Source organism: Sylvia atricapilla, chromosome 28 (genome assembly GCF_009819655.1).
Source record: "Sylvia atricapilla isolate bSylAtr1 chromosome 28, bSylAtr1.pri, whole genome shotgun sequence".
Taxonomy (NCBI): domain Eukaryota; kingdom Metazoa; phylum Chordata; class Aves; order Passeriformes; family Sylviidae; genus Sylvia; species Sylvia atricapilla.
This window is the reverse complement of record NC_089167.1, coordinates 229981-252946: the sequence shown is the minus strand read 5'-3', so window position 1 is coordinate 252946 and position 22966 is coordinate 229981. Positions and strand designations below refer to the sequence as shown.

Sequence of the window (22966 nt, the reverse complement as noted above, 5' to 3'; positions counted from 1 at the left end):
AAGGTCACATGTGGATCTCTTGGCATCTGGCGGGGCTTTCCGAGTCCTCTCAGAGGAAGATGTGCCTGGGCGTCCTGGGACCCTCCAGGAGGAGGTTCCTGCCCACAGAGGTATCACCCACAGGACAGGCAAGCACATGTCCAAGGGAACAAACAAGTCCCCAGGGGGGGCTCTGGGGGGGGATAACCTTGTGTGTCTGGGGGGCTGTGATCTGTCCAGGAGGTTCTGGGACCAACCCAACCCCCCTCAGTGCTCAGGGGCTTCTTTTGGGGTGGGGCATCTCACAGGCTGGAAGCCCAAAGGGGTCAAAGCAGCAACACGACCCACTAGGCTTTTCCCCCTGCTGCTGGACCCAGGGCAGAGGAACAGTGAAATGGGATCCTCCCACCCCAAATACTGCTCCTAGGCCATGGCATCCCATTCAGACCCCCATGTCCCCTCCCCACTCATGGTGACACTCCCATGGCCTGATCCCCCTGCCCCACTGCCCCCCCAGCACAGACATAAGTCAGGATCTCCACACAACCTCTTTATCTGGGGTGATTCAGGGGGGTTCAACAGGGCCCCGGGATCCCGGGGAGGTGATGCTGGAAGGTTCCACATTCCCCCTCAGTGGGGCAGCTCATGGGGGATCAGTTTGTAGTGGGCACCGCAGGAGGGGCAGCGCTGGGCCTCGCCCTTGTGCAGCCAGAACCAAACCACGTAGCTGTTGTCCTCCTCACCTGGGGGGACAGGGACAGCATGGGACAGGGACAACAGCCATGGGGGAGAGGAACAGACGACATAGATGGTGTGGGACAGAGCACAAGGACACAAGGGAGGGATGGAGGGATGGACAAGGGACAGGAATGGAGACATGAACACAATGAACAGGCATGGATGCAGGGATGGACACATGGACAGGACAGACACAGACAAGGGAATGGACACACTGACAGGAAAAGGACAAACACACGGACATGGGGATAGACATAAGGACACAGGACAGACACACAGACAAGGATGTGGGGCACTCACAGACGCAGCCCACGATGCGCTTGTTGGTGATGGAGGGGACGAGGTTCGGGTCCTCCTTGGTGCCAGCATAGCGCTTGGGTCGGAACATGTTGTACGGATCCTATGGGCAAGGGGTGAGCGGGGACACCCCCGGACTGTGAGCGCCTCAGAATCCTAACCTGCCCCTCCATCCCTCAGACCCTCAACCGCCCCTAAGGGCAGCCTGTCCCCGAGAACCCCAAACTGACCACCCCATCCTGGCGACCCCCAATTTCACCCCCAAGACACGCTGTGCCTGAGACTCTCCCAACTCTGAAACCCCCTGACCCTCCCAAGAACTCCCAACCCTCCAAGCACACCAAAACTCTGAAACACCCCCTTCAGATATAATGCCGCCACCACCCGAGCACTGCCCAAACCCTCTGGGATCTCCACATCTTCTCACCCCTTACCCCTCAGATCCTCCCGAGGTTCCCCAACTCCCGGCACTCACCAGACCCTTGTTCATGGCCTCCATCACCTTCCGCTCCAGCCCGGTCGCCTGTTCCTCATCGCTGGCCAGGTTCCCTGTGGGGCGCCGTCACACTGGGGGTGCAGATACGCCGCCCCGGTCCCCCCCCCGGTCCCCCTCGTTCCTCCCCCGCTCCCGCCCCGTTTCCCCGCTTCCCCGGTCCTCGCTCACCGGGCACGCCGAGGTGGCGGGCGGGCACGGCGCGAGCAGAAGCCGCGGGCAGGAGCCGCAGGGCCGCGCTCATCCGCAGTAACCTTGAGGCCATGGCGGCGAGAGTGGCGGCACTTCCGGCACGGGCGGAAGTGACGTTGGGCGGAGCGGCGAGGCCGAGCTTTGGAGCCGCGCGCCACTGGCCGGAGCTCCGCCCCTTTACCGGGAGCCCCGCCCCCGCTCTGGCCCCGCCCCCGCTGCGGGCCCGGGGGTCACGGTGGGCGGGGCTGAGATTTGGGGTCGCAGATGGGACCCCCGTGGGAACAGGGACCCCCTGACGGGAACGGGACAGCGCTGGGGGCTCAAGGACAGCCCTGGGGGAACAGTGTCCCCCGGGCACTGCGTATGGGACTACCCTGGGGGAACAGGGACAATATCCCAGGGGCCATGGGAACGGCGCAACCCCTGGGGCAGCAGGGACAGCCCTCAGGGGGACAGGGACAATGTCCCCAGGGGCCATGGGGATGAAACACCTTGGGACAGGGGGGAGCCGGGGATACCCTGGAGGTGACAGGGACACCCCACGGGAGACAGGGATGATGTCCCTGGGATCATAAGGATGGGACAGCCCTGGAACTATGGGGACGATGAAACCTCCCGAGGGATGGAGACAGATGCCTCTGGGGCCTTGAGGACACGACACCCCGGGCGTACAGGGCCAATGTCCCTGCAGACTTGGGGACAAGAGCAGCCCAGGACACTGCGGAGTGACATCCCCGTGGCGATGGGTGCAGATGGCCAGAGGGAGAGATGACACTCTTAGCGGCACAGGGACAGCCCCGGGGGGACACAGGGACGGTCCTCGGAGAACAGGGCCAATGTCCCCAGGACTACGGGACACCCACAGAGCGGTGGGGACAGCTCGGGAGGAACAGGGACAGCCCCCACGCCTTCTCTGCCTCAGTTTCCCCTCCCCTCGCTGCTTACTCATCCCTATTGATCCCATCGATCCCACCGGAGGTGGGGGGGCAAAACAACCTTTTTTTTTTCCACCTAATTTTGAGGCCCACTCTGGTTTGACGCCCCCAGTTGTGAACCCAGCACCCACGGGCGCTGCGGGGTAGCGCCCCTGCCCACCCAACCCCCAACTTTCTTTGGGAAACTAAAAATAAAACGTGGAAAAGCAGCGGCGGGGCGGGGGGGGGGCCGGGGGTGGGAGCGTGCCAAGGGAGGAGGAGGAGGAGGAGGAGGGCAGGACAGCCGGACACGGGCGGGCGGCGGGCGCAGCACCCGCCCCGCGCTCCCACAGCACCCGGAGCCCGCACCCCGCAGGCTTTGGGGGGGGAGCCCCCAAATCCCCCCCCAGGGGCCATGGGCATCCAGGGCATGGAGCTGTGCGCCGTGGCCGTTGTCATCCTCCTCTTCATCGCCGTCCTCAAGCAGTTCGGCATCCTGGAGCCCATCTCTGTAGAAGGTACCCTCCTTAACCTTAATTAATCCTAATAATTTCATTGAATTAATTCTCACCCCCTCCCATCCCGGGGTATCCCTGTCCCTCCTCCCTGCACTATGTGACCTGTTGGCCTCTGATTGGTGCCTGTGGAGTAGAACGGGCTGGTTTTGGGGTTCCCCCTCAGGAGGGTTTGGGCTGAAGGCTGAGGTTTTGGGGTTGCGGGGGTGAGCGGGCAGGGCCCCCAACCCCCCCAGCAGTGTCATGGCCTTCCCCAAGGGGCTGTGCTGCCAGCGGCCCCCCAAACACCTGGGAGGGTGGGGACCCTCACCCCAGAGATCCCCCTCTCCTTCCAGGGCTCCCGCACCCTGTTAACTCCCAGGAGCAGATAATGGGGACCCCCAGTAACCCCCAAACCCTTCCAAGGCGGGCCAGGAGGGCTCGGAGTTGGCACTGACCCCTAACAAGCCCTCCGAGGTGGGGTGCTGGGGGGCCTCGACTCCACAGGGACCCCAAATACCTCCTGAGGTGGGACACAGGGAGACCCAAGTCCTGCATCAGCCCTTGAACCTCCCCTCACAGGTCCCCCACTGCCCCCCAAAACCCCCTGTGTTGGGACATCAGGGACCCCCATGTCCTCTGAGGCCCCTCACAGCAGGAGCTGGGGGTCCACCCCCCTCTGACAGTGCCTGGGAATTTTACAGGCTCCCAACCCCATCCCAAAATTGCTGACAACCCCCTGTGCTGAATGGCTCCACAGGGGCTTCCCAGGCTGAAATTATTAATGAACCATCATTTATTAATTACCTTCTGCTCTGCCGGGCTGGAGCAGCAGTGGCTAAGAGGCGGCTCGGGAACGTTCTGCGCCTTGGGAATGTGGGAAACCCTCCGGGATGCAACACTTTTAGGGTGGTGGGGGCGGGTTTAGGAGTGGAGGGGATGTTTCTAAGGGGGATCTTTGCCCGGGGGTCTCTCCTGGCAGACAGCAGCGATGCCGACGTGGAGCTCCCGACAATCCGGCACCAACCCGAGGGGCTGGAACAGCTGCTGGCTCGGACCAAGTTCACCAAGACGGAGCTTCAGTCCCTCTACCGTGGCTTCAAGAACGTGAGTTTGGGGGTCCGTTGCCCCGACACCACAGATCCACGGGTCCCCACTTTCCTTGGGGTCACCGGCGCCGCTCCCCTTCCCAGGAATGTCCCAGTGGCCTCGTGGATGAGGAAACCTTCACACTCATCTACTCGCGGTTCTTCCCTCAAGGCGGTGAGTCGGGAGTGCCCAAACCCGGCCGGAGGGTCCGGGAAAACTCCTGATCCAGCGCTGGGGGAGTCACCGAACCCCTTCCCCTGCAGACGCCAGCTCCTATGCCCACTTCTTGTTCGATGCCTTCGACGCCGACCACAACGGGGCTCTCTGCTTCCAGGTGGGAATTCCTGGTGGGAATGGCTGTGCCAGCACCGTGATTCATCACATCTTCCCCCTCCTCCTCCTCCTCTTCCCCCTCCCAGGCTGTGGCCAAACTCTCCCTGGCGGGGGCCGGGCGCACCGGCAGCGGGGGGTAAAAATAACAGGATCAATAGGGAATGAAATCCCTCGGGCGCCCCGGGATCGATGTGGCAGCGGCAGGGAAGGGCAGGGGTGAGGGTCCCTCCCCGCTCATGGCCACGACCCTTCCGGCAGGATTTCGCAGTGGGGCTCTCGGTGCTGCTGCGGGGGACGGAGCAGCAGAAGCTGAAGTGGACGTTCGACCTCTACGACGTGAATAAGGACGGCTGCGTCACCAAGGAGGTGACAGTGGGGCACACTGGGGGGCTGGTGGGGTGGGGATGCCCAGACCGGGCCCTGCCAGCGCCCTGTGTCCCCTAGGACATGCTGGAGATCATGAAATCCATCTATGCCATGATGGGCCGCTGCACCGAGCCCGCCCTGGGGGCCAGCGCACCGGCCCAGCACGTGGAGCTGTTCTTCCAGGTGAGACTGTCCCCACTGTCACCTCCTGGGGCCACTCTGCGCCCAGGGGTGGCTCCGCTGAGCCCTGGCCACTCCCTTGCAGAAGATGGACAGGAACAGGGACGGCGTGGTGACCTTCGAGGAGTTCCTGGCCACGTGCCAGGAGGTGAGGGGCTCTGGGGGGCACCATCCTCATCCTCCTCCTTGTTCTGTTCCACAATGACGTGCTGGGGACATCAGGAGAGAGAAGGACAAAGGGGTCACCCCGGGAGGGATGGGAGTGGGACAGGAGAGGAGGGACAGGAGTCACAGGTGCGAGAGGGATGCAGGGCAGACAGCTGGACTGTGATGGGAACTGTGGGATGCAGGGAACAGGAGACGGGGACAGCACGAGGGGGAAGACCAGGGAGATGGCGAAAGGGTGACAAGGAGAGCTGGGAGGAGGGGGACACGGGGTCTCTGGTCTCTCCTTCCCAGGACAACGACATCATGAGCTCGATGCAGATCTTCCACAACGTGCTCTAGACCCTGTCCCGCCCCGGAGATTTTTTACTATTTCAGACAACAAGTTCAGAGTCAGGAGAAATCCAGCATGTGGCTCCTGGAGATGGGATAGGACAAGGATGACGTGTCCGCCAGAGCCCCCTGGGCACGGTGCCGCCAGACAGACCCATTTTGGGGGGCTGAGCCTCCCCTCTACACCGACTTCCCCCCTTGGCGGTGCAGGGACCTGACACAGCACAAACCCGACCCCAGGGCCCCCTGGGGTGGACGCCCCCGGGACATGGGGACTGCCTGGGGCGTGAGGACCCTGAGAGATGGGACCCCCCAGGGCAGGAACCCCTCGGGGTGTGGGAGTCACCATATCACAACCATGAAATGCAGCCCCCAGACACCAACCAAAAGCACACAGTCCCTCCTCCTCCCAACACTCAGGGGACCCATGAAACACCTTCTCCCAAGAGCGTGGAGAGGGGCGGATTTTATAAATAAACCAAATAGTGACGATTTAGGGGTGAAATGAAGTCAAAAGGGACGTGAGACACGCGCAGTGTCTCGGTCCCTGTCCTGCTCTCTGTCCCTGTCCCCGTTCCGCTCCCGGTCCTATTCCCCGTGCCTGTCCCTGTCCCTGTCCGGCTGGCAGTCCCCACTTCCGTCCCGGTCCCGGTCCCATTCCCGTCCCCCAGCCCCGTTACCGTGCCGACTCCGGTTTCCACTCCCATGGCCACGCCCCTCAGCCCTCTCCTCTCATTGGCTCTCGTTGGCTGTTTGGCCCCACCCTCTGCGCGCTCCCATTGGGCGGCCTGAAGGAGGCGGAGTCTCGGCGCGGCGACCTTCGGGCCCGCGGGGTGACACGTGACGTGTGTGGCGCCGCGCCCCCTAGCGGAGCGGGGGAACAGCCGTGTGTGAGACCCCCGGGACCCCGGGACGGGGGTGGTCCCTGGGAGTCCCCTGGGGCTGCGGGGGATATTCCTTGGATCGGGGGCATTCCCAGTATCGGGCGGTATGGGATAAATGTGGGGGTCCCCGGGATCGGAGCTGTGCGGGACTCGGGGTGAGGGGAACGTGGGCTCGGTGGAGAATCCCACGGAGCCGGGGAATTCCTTAGGATCGGGCTGAGTGAGCGAAAAATGTGGGGGAATCCCCCGGGTCTGGGTTTGTGCAGGATCTGGGGACTCCCTGTGACAGGGCTGAGCGGAATCGGGGTGCGGGGAATGTCCTCAGGGATCGCAGCCGTGCGGGATCAGGACGGCGTCCCCTGGGACTGGGGGGATTCTGGGGATCCCCTGGGGCTGGGGAAGCGACCCTCGAGCACCGGCGTTGCGTGGGATCCGCCGGGGTCGGGACTGGGTGGGATGGGGAGAGGGATCCCCGCGGGTGCCGGGATTCATCCCGAGGCGAGGCGGCTCTGTCCCGGGCCCCTCGGCGGGATCCCGAGCCCCGCTGCCGCAGGGGATGCGCACGGCGCTGCGGCTGGTGCGGTTCCGGGCGGCCGCGGGGCCCCGGCTCGGGCTGGAGGAGGCGCCTGGCGGGGACCTGGTGGATCTGAACGCGGCGGAGCCGGAGCTGCCCCGATCGATGCGGGAATTCCTGGAGATCGGCCCCCGCGGGCTGGAGCTCGCCCAGAGGTGTGTGGGGCCAAGGGTGGGTCCTCCAAAAGGAGAGGGAACCGCCAAAGGGAGTATCCTCATGGATCCCCACAGCAGTGGCCACCCATATCTGCATGCTGCTTTGGATGACCCCAAAGTGGGTTATGGTTACCCCCAACAGCTGTTCCCCCGAAAAGGTGGGCACTCCAAATCATGGGTAACCCCCAATGATGCGTGACCTCCAAGAGTGGCTCACCCCAAGTGGGTCCCCTCAACTGTGGAGATCCACAAAAGGAGAGTCCCTGAAATATAACTGACCCCCCTGAATGACCCCCCCAAAAAGTGCATCCCCTGAGAAATGGGTGACACCGAGGGTGAATCTGTCGCCACAGAGCACTGGAGTCGGGGCAGCACCGGGTGCCCCGGGCGACTGCACAGCTGCTGGCACCCGTGGGGGACCCTGAGAAGGTGATCTGTGTGGGGCTCAACTACCATGACCACTGTCAGGAGCAGGGCGTGAAGGTCCCCAAGGAGCCCCTCATCTTCAGCAAGTTCCCCAGCGCCATCACTGGGCCCTTTGATGACATCGTGCATCCCGAGGACACCAGTGTGGGTACCCTGGCACCGACCCCCACAGCTCCCCAGGGGAGTGGCCCTCCCAGCTCCCCTTGTGTCCCCACAGGAGCTGGACTGGGAGGTGGAGTTGGCTGCCGTCATTGGGAAGAAGGGGCGAAACATTGAGGTACCCCGTGCCCCGGCCTCACCTCGGGGGTCTGTGGGAGTGTCCTCCTGTAAGCAGGTTCCTGCTGTCCCCAGGAAGGAGCAGCACTGGAGCATGTGCTGGGCTTCACGGTGGCCAACGACGTGAGCGCCCGGGACTGGCAGATGCGGCGAAATGGGCGGCAGTGGCTGCTGGGGAAAACCTTCGACACCTTCTGTCCCCTGGGGCCAGCCATTGTCACCAGGGAGGCGGTGGCAGGTGGGAAAGGGATGGAATGGGCACAGAATAGGGATAAGACAAGAACAGGACACAGATGGGATGGGGACAGGACACAGATGGGATGGTGACTTTCTCAGCTGCCACTGGTGCCATCACAGCCCCATGTTCCCCACTGCCCCATGTTTTTCCCCAGGGTGGGGTCACGTTGGCACTGAGCCCATGCACCCCCATGTCACCTCCCACAGACGTCCACAATCTGTGGATCCGCTCCAGCGTCAATGGGCACCGGATGCAGGACAGCAACACCTGCCACCTCATCTTCAGGGTGCCCACCCTTGTTGCCTGGGTGTCACGGTAGGAACTGCGGGAGGGAGGCAGTTCTGGGGACCCCCAAAGCCCAGGGGGTCATGGCTAACACCTCATGTGCCCCCAGGTTCGTGACACTGGTCCCTGGAGACATCCTTCTGACAGGGACCCCTGCAGGAGTGGGTGTCTTTCGGAAACCACCAGTTTTCCTTAAGGTGAGGGGAAATGGGGGCTCAGGGGAGGTTGGGGCACGAGTGGGGACACAGTGGACCTCACTGAGGAGAGATGCCACTGTGTCCCCCCTTGCAGCGTGGTGATGAGGTGCAGTGTGAGATCGAAGAGCTGGGCACCATTTGCAACCGGGTAGTCTGATGGTGAAGACACACCCCAGATCCCACCTCCCCCCAACGGGGTCAATAAATCTACGAGCCCACGAGCCATTGGGTTCACTGTGCCCTGTTTATTGGGTCTGGGGGGCTACAGCTGAGTGAACTGGTGGATAAAGGCTCTCAGCTTCTCCCGGTTGGAAGCAGACTGGAAAGGCTGGGAGAGTTGCAGAAGGGGTCCAATGGGGGTCTGCAGCTCCTCCAGCACCTGGGGGGAACAGGGAGGTCAGGATGGGAGAGAGGGGGCAGCAAAATGTTCGGAGGGTGGAGGAGCTGTTCTTACCCCCATGTCCTTGAAACACTGCAGGGAGCTCAGGGCCAGGCTCCTGTCAGGATACCCTGTGGGGAGAGAGAACCCGAGGGAACCCCCAAATGCCACCTCTCAAGAACCCTTAGCCTGGCTCGGGGGTCACTGACCCCTAAAAGCAAGACCTCTCCACCTTGACTCACCATCCTTATCCTCGGCCAGGAATTCCAGCAGTGCCTCCACGTAGTCTGCCTCTGCAATGGGAAGGGGCGTCAGATCCCATGTCCTGGGGGCTGCAGCCGTGACTCAGTGTCCCCAGGGAGTCCCAAGGGGGTCCCTGCTTTGGGGGGGTCCTACCAGGCTGGGGCCAGGAGGGTCGCTCCAGGAACTGCACAGCGCGGCCATAGGTGTGCAGAACGGGGCTCAGGAGGCGGCAGAGGAAGAGGAGGAATCCAGGGAAGCCCTGGGGCTCGCTGAGCTGTGGGGGATACACAGCCAGATTTGGGGGAGACCACCCTCCCCCCTGGCCCAGGGGGCAGTGGGGGAAGCCCCCAGTACCTTGTAGCACTGCTTGGAGACCCCCTGCTCGCTGTCACTGTCGCTGTCATCAGTGAAGGACCCCAAGGAATGTCCCCGCAAGAAGTGCCAGGGCGCCACGTCACAACCCCCATGCTCACTCTCTGGCTATGGGGACAACAGGGTGTCACCTCACCTCAAAGCCAGCCTGTCCCTGTGACCAGGAGCGGTGTTGGGGTGACACCCACCTCCTCCTCCTCCAACAGCCCCCCAAGGATGAGCTTGTCCAGGATGTCCAGGCTGTGACAGTCACTAGGCTGGCAGGGCTGGGGACACAGGAAAAAGGGTGACAGGCCATCCATGTCCCCACCTGGACCCCAGAAGTGGTGGGGATGACAGGCCACCCCGTGTCCCCACCTGGAGCCCCAGCAGGGTCGGGGGCAGCAGCTGCAGCAGCTCCAGGATCTTGCGAAGCAGCTCGTCCCGGCTCAGCACGATCCTGGTGAGGCTGGAGGGCGGCCCCAGGATTGGCAGCAACTCCAGCAGCAGAGCACGGATGGCACAGGCTGATGGGACAGGGGTGTCACCAGTCCTAGAGTCACCAAATACCCCAGCATCCCCAATCTCTAGTGTCCCCAACTCCCCCAGTGTCCCTGACCTCTGCCATCCCCATTCCCCAGTGTCAATAATCCCCTGCATCACCAATTTCCCCAGTGCCACTTAACCTGGTGACACCGAATCCCCCAGTATCACCAATCTCCCTGGCATCACCGATTCCTGGTGTCCCAAATCCTAATGTCATTGGTCACCACGATATAAACAATACCCCTGGCGCTCTCCAAACTGCAGCCATCACCCATTCCCAATGTCACCGATCCCTGCAGTGCCTCTAAGCCCTGGTGTCACATCCCCACGGCATCCCTGTTCCCACCAGTGTCACCCTGTCCCCACTCACCGCCCACGGCCTCCCCGGCCAGGTGGTGCCGGACACCCGCTGCCAGCCGCCCCAGCCGTGCCCGGGCCGAGGCCTCAGGGGGCCCCAGAGCAGCCCTGGGGGGCCCCAGAGCAGCCCTGGGGGGCCCCAGAGCAGCCTTGGGGGGCCCCAGAGCAGCCCTGGGGGGCCCCGGCAGGCGCAGAGCCAGGAGCGGCTGCAGCTGCCGCAGGCTGTGCCCCACCAGCGCCCGCAGCTGCCCCGAGAACCCCACGGCCCGGCCCCGCAGCAGGAGCTGCTCCAGCAGCGCTGAGAAATCCCACATCAGCCGGGGCAGCAGCAGGACCTGGGGGAACACAGGGGGATTCTGCTGGGAGCGATGCTCTGAGGGAAACGGGGTGATTCCCATGGGGAATGCTGCTCTGAGAAGGGGTGAGTCCCATTAGGACTACTACTCCCTGTTAATGCAGGGTGATTACTACTGCAGTGCTGCTCCCAGGGAAAGGAGGGTGATTCCCACTGGGCATTGCTGCCTTATCGGGAGCGGGGAGTCCTCCTGGGAATGCTACTGTGAGGAAAGGGAAAGATGGAAAACTTATCCCACCTCCTGGTGCCTGTGGAGCAGCAGCGCCGCAGTGATTCCCACAGCCGTGATGGCAGAGCAGGCACTGGAATCTGCAGTGAGAGAGAGGGATTTGTTATCGGGGGGGATTAACCTCCACCCCATTCCTGAGCAGGGAATGCCACCCCAAGGGATGCAGGGACCCCCCGGCCCCCTCACCACTCAGTGCGTGCAGTCCCAGCGCCATCACCAAAATCTCCTCTTCAGTCCCCAAACTGGGACTCAAAGTCTCCACATTGCCAACATCCAGTGGGCTGGGAAGTCAGGATGAGAGGGGTGAGGAGAGAAGGCAGGAGCAGAGATTCAAAGGGAAACACTGCCCGGGGCTGGGCTCCTCACCTGTCCAGGATGGCAGGAAGCAGCAGCTGCTCTGGACGATTCCCTGTGAGGACTGGCCCAACGAGGTTGTTGTCCACAAATTCCTGGGAATGAGGATGAAGGAGCCTGTGAGCTGAGGACAGATTTCCCCAGGATGGATTCACTCAATCACCCCAGACACCTCAAAGCCCACCAACATCCCAGGAACAGTCTCCCAGTGCCGGGATGGATCCAGGGGGATATGCAGCTGCCGTACCCGTAAGGAGAAGGGCTGAGAGAAATCCACCTGGGCACATCCACGGTGCCAGCACAGGGCCTGGAATGCTGCCCGGAGACACGTGCCAATCCCGAGGGGCCGAGGGGGCTGACAAGAGATGGCATTGAGGGATTAATAGCAGATTTGGGAGGATGCCACTCCCCAGGGATGCTCCCAGAGATCTGGGGTGATGCTTCTCCCTAGGGATCTTTCCAGAGATTTAGGGGAACGGTGCTTCCTAGCGGTTTTGGGGAATGCTGATCCCCAGGGACAGTGACTGGTGATCCCCCTGACTCCCTCTCACCGCTCCAGCCTGCTCCACTCTGCCAGGAGCCACGTCATAGGCGATTCCCACTGGGACAATGAGGACGTCGGGCACAGCTCCATCCCGCAGCGCCCGAAGCACACGGAGCAGCCAGCACCGGGCAGGGTCTGCCAGCTGCAGGGAAGCCAGGGGCTCCTCCAGGAAGAGGATGAGGGGCTGGCGGCTCTGCAGCACCTCCTGGATGTACTGGGGAAAGACAGGGAGTACTGGGAGCTGCCAGCACCTCCCCGAGCGCCCCACAGAGATTTTTCAGCCCAAACTGCACCTACCGCATCCAGCACAGCTCCTGGGAGCCCCTCATCGTTGTTACTCAGTGTCTGTGCCATTCCTGAAGGCAGGAAAATCCCTCCCAGGCGTTGGAGCAGGGATCTGGAGAGAGAAGGACACCGTGGGCAGCTAGTGCATTCCCCGGATCCTCTGGAAACATCCCGGAGCGCTGCCTTACCGGAGAAAGGGGCTGGGCCAGGCGCCCACTGTCACCCTGGGCAGCCCAATCCCCTGGGAGAGGAGGACAAAGGACAGGAGCAGCCCATCCACCTGGGACTGGTGGCTGCACAGGAACACCAGCGGCACCTCAGGCTGCAAGCAAGGGATCGTGGGGTGAATTCCCAGGGTTCAGGGGCTGAGATGCCCGGCCAGACTCCGGCTGGGCTCCGTACCGTCCTGGCAGCTCGCAGCACCATCTCCAGCTGCCCCCAGTGCAGCTGCACGCTCAGGAACAGACGTGTCAGGAGCTTGGGGAGCAGCCAGTGGCACAGCCTGCGGGAAAACTGGGAATGAGAAACTGCCATGGATGGAGCCCATGGCAAACCCAAACCCCCAAACCTCTCCCTGCCTCAGTTTTACCAGTCCACCCCTGCTCAAAACTCTCTCTTATGACACGGGAAAGGTTGCATGTGATGAGACATCCTCCTTCCCACTGACAACCAGAGATGCCATAGGGAATCCTACATTCCCTCCACCTTCCTGTCCTACCTTGGGATCCCAAAATGCTCTTATGCCATAGGGAATTTCTTATTCCCAGGGCAATACCCTCCCTTTAATGGCTCAAAAGTACTCTTTATTCCCACTGGATCAGACCAGCAATGCAGCCCTGGATTCCCAGTTGTCAGTGCTGGGATGGGAAATGGAAAAGGAATGGGAGAGTTTTCTCTGCTTCCCTCCTTCCTGCCGGGTTTGGATTTTGCCACTCCAGCTCCTCAAAAGGAACTGGGGGAATGGCCCAGGAGCTACAGAGGACCCCAAGGGCAGCCAGCCAAAGGATCCATACGCAACTCCCAAAGGATCCCAAAAAATCCCCCAAAGTATGTCAGCACATCTCCCAAAAGGATCCCAAAAAAACCACCCAAGGGATCCATGTTCATCCCCCCAAAATCCCACAGCATTTCCAAAAGTATCTGTATCCATCCCTCAGAGAATCCCAGAATATTTCCCCAAAAGATCTGCACCTCAGCAGCAGAGGGGAGAGCGGGGCCTGGATTTCCCCCAGGATCCGGCAGATCTCCTCCTTCCAGCACCGCTGGGATTCCTCATCCTGTCTGGATCTAGGGTCCTGGCCAGAGGCAGCATCCTGCACCCTGAGGAGAGGATGGGAGGGGGGAGCACCCCAGCATCCATGTGTTGGGGTCCAGAGAGCCTCAGTGGATTCCAGGATCACACCGGTCTGGGATCCAGGGACAAAACAGGACCCCTAGGATTGGGGCCCAGCCCCTCGTGGGTGAGGTGATCTTGGAATGGCCCCAGCAGCTCCTACTCACCTGCTGCTGCTGCAGATCCGCACCAGGAGCTCCCCGGGGCTCTCTGCTGGAATTTTACATTCCCAGGCTGCAAGGAATCCACAGACCCTCCGGACCAGCCAGCCCCGGAACCTGGAGGGGACACACAGTGACATCCTGGTGGGATGTCTGGGGGGGCTTTTCTACCTGCATCAGAGCCCCCCAGACTGCCTCTTTGCCAGATTCAGGACATTTCTCCCCGTTTCACAGCTGGAAATGTTGAAGCACCAGTGAATTGATGTTTCAGGCTTCCCAGCAGGAAGGAAATCTGGGATTCAAACCTGGGATTCCCAAATCACAGAAATTTCCCAATCTATCCCTAAATCTGCACTGAGGGCAGGCTGGGAGGGAGCTTTGGGACATCCCAGAGTGTGCAGGAAGGGCTGGAGTAGGGCAGGGAAACTTCATTCCCTATGATCCAAACGGATTCTTCCAAGTGTTTCAAAGCTGAAGCTGGGAACATTTGGAACTGGATGGAGGATAATGATCTGATTTGGGAAGAAAAAAAGCAAAAACATGGATAATCCAGGGATTGTTCCCTAAAGGGGAATGTAGCTAAAGCAATCTGGCACCTCAAAAATGAAAATACCTGGAAATGGCTCTGAGGCAGCTCCTGCCCAGAGGAAAAGGGATACCAGGAAAGGCAAAATTATGGTTATTTTTCCTTCTAGGAGGAAGTGGCTGTTTTCCCTTTTCCCTATGAGCCAGAGAAAAGAACAACCCTCCACCTCCACATTCTTCCTACCAAGATTCCATTTGTTTTTGCTCAAACAAATAAAGGCATGACCCTCAATCCTCAATTCCATGTCTAAAGCACAGCCCAAGCCCTCAGAGACACCCCTTCCAGCCTCCCAAAATTGATTAATGAGCTTGGTTTGCAATAATAAGGAACTGGGGAGGATGGAGAGAGATTTCCCACGAGCATTTTGGTGAAATATGGGGGGCAAAGTGGTTTTCCAGGTGTTTTCTGCACAGAGCTCATCCATCCTCACCGTGTGTCTGTCTCCCTCACACGGCTGACATCGCGGGACCCGAGAGCAGCAAGATCCTCGGGATAGAATCCATCCTGGCAGGAAAAACGGGATTAATCCCTGCTAGCCCAAATCCTCAGCGTTCCAGGACTCAGGATCCCAGACTCTCCTACCCAGCTCCTGGGGGTGCAGGTCTGGCAGCAGCGCCCCGAAACCGGGCGGTGGTATTTGCCCAGGAATGGGATGAAAACTTCCAGCTTTGGGCCCGAGTGGCTGATCCACGTTTGAACCTGAGGGAGAGAAGAAAAATGGGAAGAGGCATCTGGGAATGCGAAATGTGGGTGGATACACCCCAAAACCCGCTTGTGATGTGTGAGTTTTCAATAATGGCAAGGAATAAAGGAATCTTAGCTGGGACAAGATGGTGGCACATTTTGGTGACTGTGTGGACCTGGATCAACCTGGAGGTAGGGGAATCAACCTGGTTTTGGGAGATCAGCACCCTGCAGGATTGGGCACTGGGCTTTCTCTCCCTCAGAGACACAGATCCAGTGGGATTAACCCAGGTCCAGTGGGATCAGCTGGGAATAGGCCTGAGGGGGCTCAGTGGGATCTGGGGAGAGCCCCTCATCTCCAGAGTCAGGGTGTACCCTGAGACACTGGGATTCCAATACTGTGGCCTCCAAATTAGGATCCCCCCTCCCTTTCTGAGTGGTGGGGTTAACAAATTTTATTTCCTAAAAAAAGGAGAGGGGAAAAAAGCAAATTTGGTTTAAATTGTAGCTGGGGGAGAGGAGAAGAAGAGGGAGAATGAGGGGATTTGGAGGGGCAGGCTGGTGGCACAGAGGGTCCCTGTGGTGTTACATACCCTGGGGGGTGTCATGGCTGGGGGACAGCCTCAGACTGGGGAGAACTGGTGCTCGAGGGTCCTGGGAAAATCCTGGAGACACAAACAGGTGGAAAGGGGAATTTCGGGAGATTTGGGACACGCAGAAAAGGGGCAGGGAAAGGGACGCCACATGTGCCCCACGGAGCTCGGAGCGACCTGGGGAGGGGGAGTAACATCCCACAGCTCCTATGGAATTGGGGGCTACACAGGGAATTTGGGGAGGGGGGAGCACAGCCCACACTGACCCCTCACACTCTGCATCCCGCACAGGGTTTGAGGGCGCTAACAGCCCACATGGGCCCGCCAGGCCCGAGGGCTGAGGGCGGCATCCCCCGCACAGGCCCCACAGCCCCTTTGGGTCACCCCCAGACCGGCCCCACACTCCCCTCGGCCCGGGGGCCGCAGCCCCACTGTCCCTGAGGGAGTTTGGGGGGTCACGTTCCCCCGGGCCCCCAAAGCCCGCGACCCCGGCCCCGCTCACCGCAGACCCCGCACTGCGGCCCGGCCCGGCCCAGCTCCGCCCCCGGCCGGAACCGGCCCCGCCGCCGCTGCCCGGGACAGAGCCCGGCCCGGGACAGAGCCCCGGGACAGAGCCGAGCCCAGCCCGGGACAGAGCCCCGCGGGATCCCCGTCACCCCTGGGCTGGTCCCGAGCACCGCTGGAGACATCAGCCTCAGCCCCGCCGTGGGCTCCCGTCCCTTGCCCTGGGCCTGTCCCCGCCAGGGCCGGCAGTCCCCTGTCCCCGGCCCAAGCCGCCCCCAGCCCCTGTCCCCGGGCCGTCAGCCCTGCGGCCAGCCCCGCTCCATCCCTCGCACACCTCCGAGCCCGGGCGGCTGCAGCGGCCGGCAAACACCAACAAGGGCCCGGTTCACCTGCGGAGGGGCGGGGGCCTTGCACCGCCGGGACCACAGCTGGGGACGGTACCGGGAGTGCGATAAGGAAGGGGAATGCCAGGAGAAAGGGGGGAAAACAAGCAAAGAAAAAAAAAATACAAAAACCCGCACCAAAAAAACCCCACTCAAAACAAAACAAAAAAAAAGCACTCCAAAAAAACCCCAAAACCAAAGGAAAAGACAAAGGGAAAAAACCCCACCAAACCAAACAAACTATGAAAAGAGTGGTGGGGCCTCTTTCTCTCCTTTTTCTTGTCTCTTATCATCTTTTTCACCTCCGTTTTTCCTTGTCCTATTTCTTTCTTGGTTTTTCTCCTCCTTTTTTCTTGCCTCTTTATTCTCCTTTTATACCATCCTTTCTTTTCCCCCTTTTTTCTTGTCTTTTCTATTCTCCTGTTATCCCAGATCTCAGATACCACTGCCAGCTGTGTTCCTACAGGTGCAAGAACTCCCCCGACCTCCCCAACAGGTGACACCTCCACCTCTTCCCCTCATCCTCCCTGGTCCCTGCATCCCATCTGCACTTCCTCCCAACTTCCTGGCACTCCCATCCTCCTGCATTCCCCAACCAACCTCATCCCCAACCCAGATCTTTTTTCCCCCAAAACACTCTATAAAACACCTGAAAAGGATTCTCCCTTCAATTTCCACAATAATTCAAGATCAGGAGAGCAAACCCCAACTCCAGGCTCCTTTTTCTCCATTTATTTTATTTTTCTCCATCCAGGAGCATTCCTAGCCTCCAGGAATCATTTCCCCTTCAGGAGGCCTGGGGCCAAAATACTCCATTCTCCTCCCAACTCCCACTTCTCTCCTCCAAACCCCTCATTTCTCTTCAGATTTGGGCTTTGGGGGCTGTTTCCCCCCATTTTTAGAGGACATTCCCAAGCACTGGCCCTGAGCTGCTTCCAGAGGGAATAACCCTTCTCCTCCTCCTTGGAGCTCTCAACCGTCCCTCATTTCTCCCCTCCACAGCACCTTTTTCACCCCAAAGTGGACTCTGGGCTCCCCCAGTTCACCTTTACTTCCCCCAGACACAAAGTCCAGTGGCAAATCTAAAACTCTCTTTTCCACTAGACCCCTCATCTCCCCCCTTGAATAGCTTTTTTGGGTGCTGACACCCCACAGTGACCCTGAGGGGTTTGCCACAGCCCAAAGTGGGGAGTTACCCATTCCAGGCACGGCTGAGATGGGATCCAGGCACCCAGCAGCTCCACCTGGGGAGGAGCCAGGTGGGACCCTGGATTTGGGATGGAGAGAGGGACCATCCCAGTGCCAAGCTGGGTGGCTCATGGAGTCCTCCGCTCCACCACCTCCTCCTCCTTCACTTCCAGAGAGTTCCACCTGGAGCAGGCAAAATCCTGGCTCCCTGACTTCTCCCAGCCCTTCCTGAGCCCCCAAACCAGGGGGAACACCAGGGGGAACAGGATCTCCCTCCAAGGGCTGATCCACTAACAGAATTCCCTATGCAGAATCCCACTCCATGTCAGGTAAGTCAGGAATCTCCCTCCAGCTCCACTCCAGGGTCACAAATGCTGGTGAAGTGGATCTGGGAGGAGGGAGAAGAGGGAAGGGAGGGAGGCCGAAGGCCACGGCTCAGGTAGGCTTCCAGGGATTTCAGCAGCTGCCTTGGCTTCTTTTTGGTGGATAATTCCAGCTCTGGAAAAGTCAGAGGGGGAAAAGGTTAAGGGGAGCAGGGCCTGGATGGTGTCAAGGGTCTAATACATCCAGTGTCCCAACATTTTCCCTTGGGAAAGGGCATGTTCATGCTTTCCTTGGGATGAGGAAGCACAGGAAGCTCAATGCCAGCCTGAGCACCCTTCAGACTGGAATGCAAGGAAGATGAGGCAAAGCTAGAGCCCAGCAGTGCCAGCTGGAACCTGATTTCTGAGGGTTACATTAGTCCCACTGACAGCAATCCTCTCTGGAATAATTAATGGACTGGGGCTAGGCAATGGCTCCCTGTGAGCCTGGGGAGCAGAGAATGTCCTCACATGTCACCCACCCTGTCACAGCATCCATCTGGGGTGGTAAATGTGAGGAAAAACACCCCTTGAAGCACTGGGATAGCGAAAAACTGTAGAAAAAGCTCAGTGTGAGGATTAAACTGGGAACGTTTGGCTTTCCTGGGCATTACAGCCCTCGGCACTGGGCTGGGACGTGCTGAGAACACAGCGAGGAGTGTTCTGAGGCTGTTTTCCTGAGGATGTCCCCACAAGGAAAGCTGGGAAGGGAAAACCAGGAAAGACAAACCCTTGAGGAAGAAGCCAGCGTGAGCAATGGTCCCGTGCTGCCGCTTCCAGAGGCGGGAGAGGCGCAGGAAGGCAGCAGCATAGAGGTCATTCAGCACCCCGATCACCTGCTGCCGCCGGTTGCACTCCCTGCAGAGGGGGACAGGGCTCAGCCACATTCTGGGAAGGGGAAGGACCCGGGATGCAGCTTGAGACTCCAAAACCAATCCCTCTCACCGGGAGAGCCGCTCCTCCTGCAGCGCCTGGATGACAATCCGGGTGATGTTCACGGACATGACGCAGAAGGGAAAATTCTGGAAAACAACCAGAATTCCAGCATTATGGAAGGTCAGTTGGAAAACCCTCCTCCCCTCCGCCACCTCTGGCCCTTTGACACCACATTCATGCATCCACAAATCCATGGGATGGATCCATGGGATAATGGCCCTACAAATCCAGGCTTGGATGGACACTGAGGGTTGTACCCATGCTTAAACCCAGACTAAAATGTGGAATTTAGGAAGACAGGCTCCAGTCACTCCCATTTTCCTGTTGCCCAACTCTTCAGCCTGTTTATCCCACTCCAAGCCAGTATTAAATCTCTAAAATCCTGTTCCCAGCATAAATACAGCACACCAAGCTCTGATCCAGCCTGAATCGGGGCTCTTGGGCACCACCTTCTTCCCCTCACAAGCATGAGGTGGTTCAGCATTCAAAAAAAAAACTCAGAAGAGAAGGATTTATTTCTTCCCCTTCACAGAGCACTGGGAATTCCAAGGGAGATTCCCTGGCAGAGAGGAGGAAGGTCATGCCTGGGTTTCATGGTGGGAGAGCCGGAAAATCTCCTGTGCCAGCGGCAGAGTCCGAGAATCCAGGACAAAGAAGAGGATCTGCATCAGCCCCAGCATTCCTGTCCCACGCAGGTCAGTCCCGGGATCTGCACCTGGGAAGGTGAGCGACAGCATGGAGTCACCTGTCACCTTCCCACTTCCATGGGCAAGAATGGAAGAGTCCAAGAATCCTGGGGATTCCCTTTCCTGAGGGTAAGCTTACAGGCAAGTTTCCCAATGGGGCCATCACTGTGCCCATGTGGGCATTAACCAGCCCCTGCTCCACTTCACCACACCCATTCCCACACTGTTCCAGGAATTACCAGCTTTTTTATGAATATGGGACTGGGATGACACAGCCAACCAATCCAGATGTTGCACTGGGATCAGTTTGGTTTAATCCTTCTATGGATAAAGGGATTGAGAGTGCCTTTGGGAATTTTGTAGGGATATGGAGAGGACTGTGAGGATTGGGGGATTGAAATCTGGAATCAGTTTTGGGGTCCAAGAAGGGCATTCAGGTGCTGGAGCATGTCCAAGGGAGGCCAGTGGAGCTGGGTCTGGAGCACAGGGATTGGCTCAGGGAGCTGGGATAGAACAGAGTTGCTCCAGGGAAGGTTTGCATGGATTTTGGGAATGTGCCTAGGGATCTCCCCAGAAAGAGGGTTGCTCCCTCTCCTACCCTGGAAGCCCAGCTCCTCCCAGTGTGCTCCATAGCGTGGGCAGCCCAGCCTGGAGTGTGTCAGCTGCTGGTAGATGGTCTGCAGGATCCGCATGTGCACCCACTCTGAGTCATCCAGGGCACCTGCAGGGAGGGAGCCAAAACCCGGCTGGCTGAAAACACTCCTGGGGGTCTAAAAAACATCCCTCACTGCCCCAAGAACACCCCTTGGTCCCCAAAAACATTCCTTGGCACCTAAAAAAAAACAACCTTACATCCTCAAAAGAAAAAAATCCCATTACCTAATAATGCCCCTTGCCACCAAAAACCCTCAGCAGCCAAACCCATGCCCCACAGCATCCTAAAAAGCCCCTGAGTTTCTCAGAAACAGCCCTCAGCAACCAAAAGATGCCTCTTGGCGGACAAAAGACCCCAAACTCACCCCTCAACACTCTAAAAAACCCACAGTGCCCAGAAAACGTCCCTCAGTACCCAAAACCAAAACCACACCCTCCAAAAATGCCCTTACAGCACCTAAAAACCACAGCTTGGAACCTCAAAAACCCCCTTGGGTGCCCAGAAAGCTCCCAAACCCACAGGCCCAGGGTTTCCATGTGTGTGTGACCCCCTCATACCAAGGGACTGGGTGATTCACATCCCATTTGCCCCTGGACTAAGGGGCAGAGGGGCCGTGGAGCCAGAGGGCTCCCACCTGCAGCTGCGTCCGTAGGGAGCAGGGATGAGATCCAGCAGGGCACAAAGGGGACCCCGGGGCCACTCACACTGTGCCATGGCCAGCGCCAGCTCCTGCTCTCCCCGGAGCTGCGGCCGGAGCCGGGGAGGCCCACAGAGGTAACGGAGCAGGGCAGCCAGGACCCCCCGGCGCCCCGGGGCCCGGACCTTCCCCTGCAGAAGAAACAGTCCAAATCCATGAGGGAACGCAGGCAGAGGCGGGGGCAGGGGGCTGGTGCCCCCCATTCCTACTTCTACAGTCCCAGCAAGGAGCGGGAGCTGGAGCCCAGCCGTACCCGGCTCTCGGAGAGCTCCTCCCTCTGGAAGTGCTGCAGCGCCTCAGCGAAGGAAATCGGAGGGAGGACTGTGCCTGAGGTGCCCCCCAACCCTGCAGGGAGGCACGGAGTGGGTCAGACCCTCACTAACCCCTGACTCCCACCCCGAATCATCCCTGATTCCAGGAGAACGATGCTGTGGGGAACAAGGGGAGGATGGAACCTCCCACCCCCTCCCTCCTCTCCGCTGCAAATAACGCCCCTGGTTCTCCCCCGCTTATCCTGCCCTACAGGATGCAGCTCCTTTCCTCCCTCCTGGACATTTCCAGCTACCAGCCCCCTTAGTCCCAGTACCTAAATGGATCTCTTCCAGAGCCTCCCATTCCTCCCGGGCCTGGCGCTGCTCCTTGCTGATCCCTGCACAAGGGAAGGGGTACAGGAGTCACAAGGGAAGGGGTACAGGAGTACAGGAGTCACACCTGGACAGCAGACATGAAATGGGGGTTGTCCTTCCTCCCCCCAACACTGCTCAGTACACCCTAGGGCCGTATTTCCTCTTTTGCAAGGAAAATCCCAACAGGAGCCACCCACGGCACCACAAGGTTTATCTTGGATGAATTTGGGGAATAATCTGGATTTGACACCCCACTTGCTCTCTGGGGTCCCTCCGAGCCCCGCAGGTGGCTTTCCCACCAGGAAACACCATGACTGATCCAAGAGAAGCAGGAGAAGCTCACCAGGGTCTGGGGGCTGCCCTGCTCCGAGCACCAGCTCCTGCAGGACATCTTCCTGCCCCAGAGCTGGTACCTGAGGGGACAGAGGGAACACAGTGTCATTCCCTGCGACAGACCCCAAACACAAACCGACCCCGAATTCCAAGATTTTTCCCCAGGGAACAGCCCCTGTACCCCGTGGGAAGGCAGCTCAGGCCCCTTCAGGGCGGTCTGTACCCTCAAGATGATTTTATGTGGTTGTATGGGTAGAAAAGGAGCAGTGAAGGTTAGTGGGGGGCTGGGAGCCCTGAGGTGGGGCCCGGCGGGTGTCGGCTGCAGGAGGGTCCGGCCGGACACGCAGGACGGGGACTTGCCGGGGAGACAACGAGCTGCCGCTCCTCCGCCTGCTCCTCCGGCCGCTGCGAGCCCCCGACGCCGCTCATGGTCTGCGGGAGAGGAGGGGATCAGCTGGTGGCAATGAGGGTGTCCCAGCAACTGACACCCCCAGAACGGCCCCGGGCGCCCAGCAACCCCTCTGGGGTCCCCTACCCCTGAGGAGCCTCCGGCAGCTCTCAGCACCCCACCCCTCAGAAGCCCTTCCCAGGTCCCTTTCAGCCCCTCGGGAATCCCCCAACCCCTCAGGAGCCTCCTGCTACCCACAGCACCTCCCAGCTTCTCAGTGCCTCCAAACCCCTCAGGAGCCTCCTGCTGCCCTCAGCGTTCCCCAGCCCCTCAGTGCCCCCTAACCCCTCAGGAGCCTCCTGCTGCCCTCAGCGCCCCCCAACCCCTCAGGAGCCCGTTCCAGCCCCCCTCAGACCTCTCTGACTCTTGAAGCTCCCCCAGCCGGAGCGCTCCGCACTGCGCCGGCGCGGCCGCGCTGCACGCCGGGAGCTGTAGTCCGCACCTCCGCCCGCTATGGAGGGTGCGCCGGGACTACAGTTCCTGGCGTGCACCGCGCGATGAGGAGACGGAGGCGCGCGAGGGTCAGCACGGGGGCGGGGC

At 60.1% G+C, this 22966-nt stretch overlaps 5 protein-coding genes across 9 annotated transcripts; 2 read left to right on the top strand and 3 right to left on the bottom strand.

Moving 5' to 3' along the window:
* Nucleotides 1-516: 516 nt before the first annotated feature.
* On the bottom strand, nt 517-1835 carry COX5B (cytochrome c oxidase subunit 5B). Its single transcript, XM_066337050.1, has 4 exons — nt 1679-1835; nt 1490-1563; nt 1018-1117; nt 517-722 (listed from the first exon to the last, which is right to left on the bottom strand). Exons 1-4 carry the CDS (start codon nt 1770-1772, stop codon nt 610-612), a joined length of 381 nt encoding a protein of 126 aa, XP_066193147.1. The 5' UTR covers nt 1773-1835; the 3' UTR covers nt 517-609.
* Nucleotides 1836-2931: 1096 nt separating this feature from the next.
* On the top strand, nt 2932-6078 carry LOC136372461 (calsenilin-like). Of its 4 annotated transcripts, XM_066337058.1 has the most exons (8): nt 2932-3131; nt 4090-4214; nt 4301-4370; nt 4460-4530; nt 4788-4895; nt 4974-5078; nt 5161-5223; nt 5535-5714. In XM_066337058.1, the coding sequence occupies exons 1-8, from the start codon at nt 3029-3031 to the stop codon at nt 5580-5582; spliced, it is 693 nt and encodes a 230-aa protein (XP_066193155.1). In that variant the 5' UTR covers nt 2932-3028; the 3' UTR covers nt 5583-5714. The 4 variants fall into 4 exon arrangements, with proteins under 4 accessions (XP_066193155.1, XP_066193153.1, XP_066193154.1 ...); XM_066337056.1 differs by having other exon boundaries at nt 4974-5223; nt 5535-6078; XM_066337057.1 differs by lacking the exon at nt 5535-5714 and having other exon boundaries at nt 5161-5399.
* Nucleotides 6079-6426: 348 nt separating this feature from the next.
* Nucleotides 6427-8829, top strand: LOC136372619 (fumarylacetoacetate hydrolase domain-containing protein 2-like). Of its 2 annotated transcripts, none has more exons than XM_066337311.1 (8): nt 6427-6459; nt 7011-7186; nt 7540-7756; nt 7830-7889; nt 7964-8126; nt 8333-8441; nt 8521-8608; nt 8703-8829. In XM_066337311.1, exons 2-8 carry the CDS (start codon nt 7014-7016, stop codon nt 8763-8765), a joined length of 873 nt encoding a protein of 290 aa, XP_066193408.1. In that variant the 5' UTR covers nt 6427-6459; nt 7011-7013; the 3' UTR covers nt 8766-8829. The 2 variants fall into 2 exon arrangements, with proteins under 2 accessions (XP_066193408.1, XP_066193409.1); XM_066337312.1 differs by having other exon boundaries at nt 6433-6463.
* A 4-nt stretch (nt 8830-8833) lies between these two features.
* Nucleotides 8834-15638, bottom strand: LOC136372620 (glycerol-3-phosphate acyltransferase 2, mitochondrial-like). Its single transcript, XM_066337313.1, is given in 22 exon segments — nt 8834-8987; nt 9063-9118; nt 9230-9280; nt 9384-9504; nt 9585-9710; nt 9791-9868; nt 9960-10108; nt 10498-10570; nt 10634-10819; nt 11078-11148; nt 11255-11349; nt 11423-11517; nt 11670-11777; nt 11974-12180; nt 12264-12363; nt 12440-12573; nt 12654-12753; nt 13443-13571; nt 13752-13862; nt 14762-14835; nt 14914-15030; nt 15609-15638. Coding segments are annotated over 22 exon segments (2313 nt in total). The 5' UTR covers nt 15624-15638; the 3' UTR covers nt 8834-8870.
* Nucleotides 15639-17205: 1567 nt separating this feature from the next.
* On the bottom strand, nt 17206-22496 carry ELMOD3 (ELMO domain containing 3). The gene is made up of 10 exons (XM_066337071.1): nt 22339-22496; nt 21989-22058; nt 21606-21668; nt 21273-21364; nt 21027-21150; nt 20266-20388; nt 19566-19696; nt 18991-19067; nt 18776-18903; nt 17206-18181 (listed from the first exon to the last, which is right to left on the bottom strand). The coding sequence occupies exons 1-10, from the start codon at nt 22405-22407 to the stop codon at nt 18018-18020; spliced, it is 1041 nt and encodes a 346-aa protein (XP_066193168.1). The 5' UTR covers nt 22408-22496; the 3' UTR covers nt 17206-18017.
* Between the last annotated feature and the right edge of the window lie 470 nt (nt 22497-22966).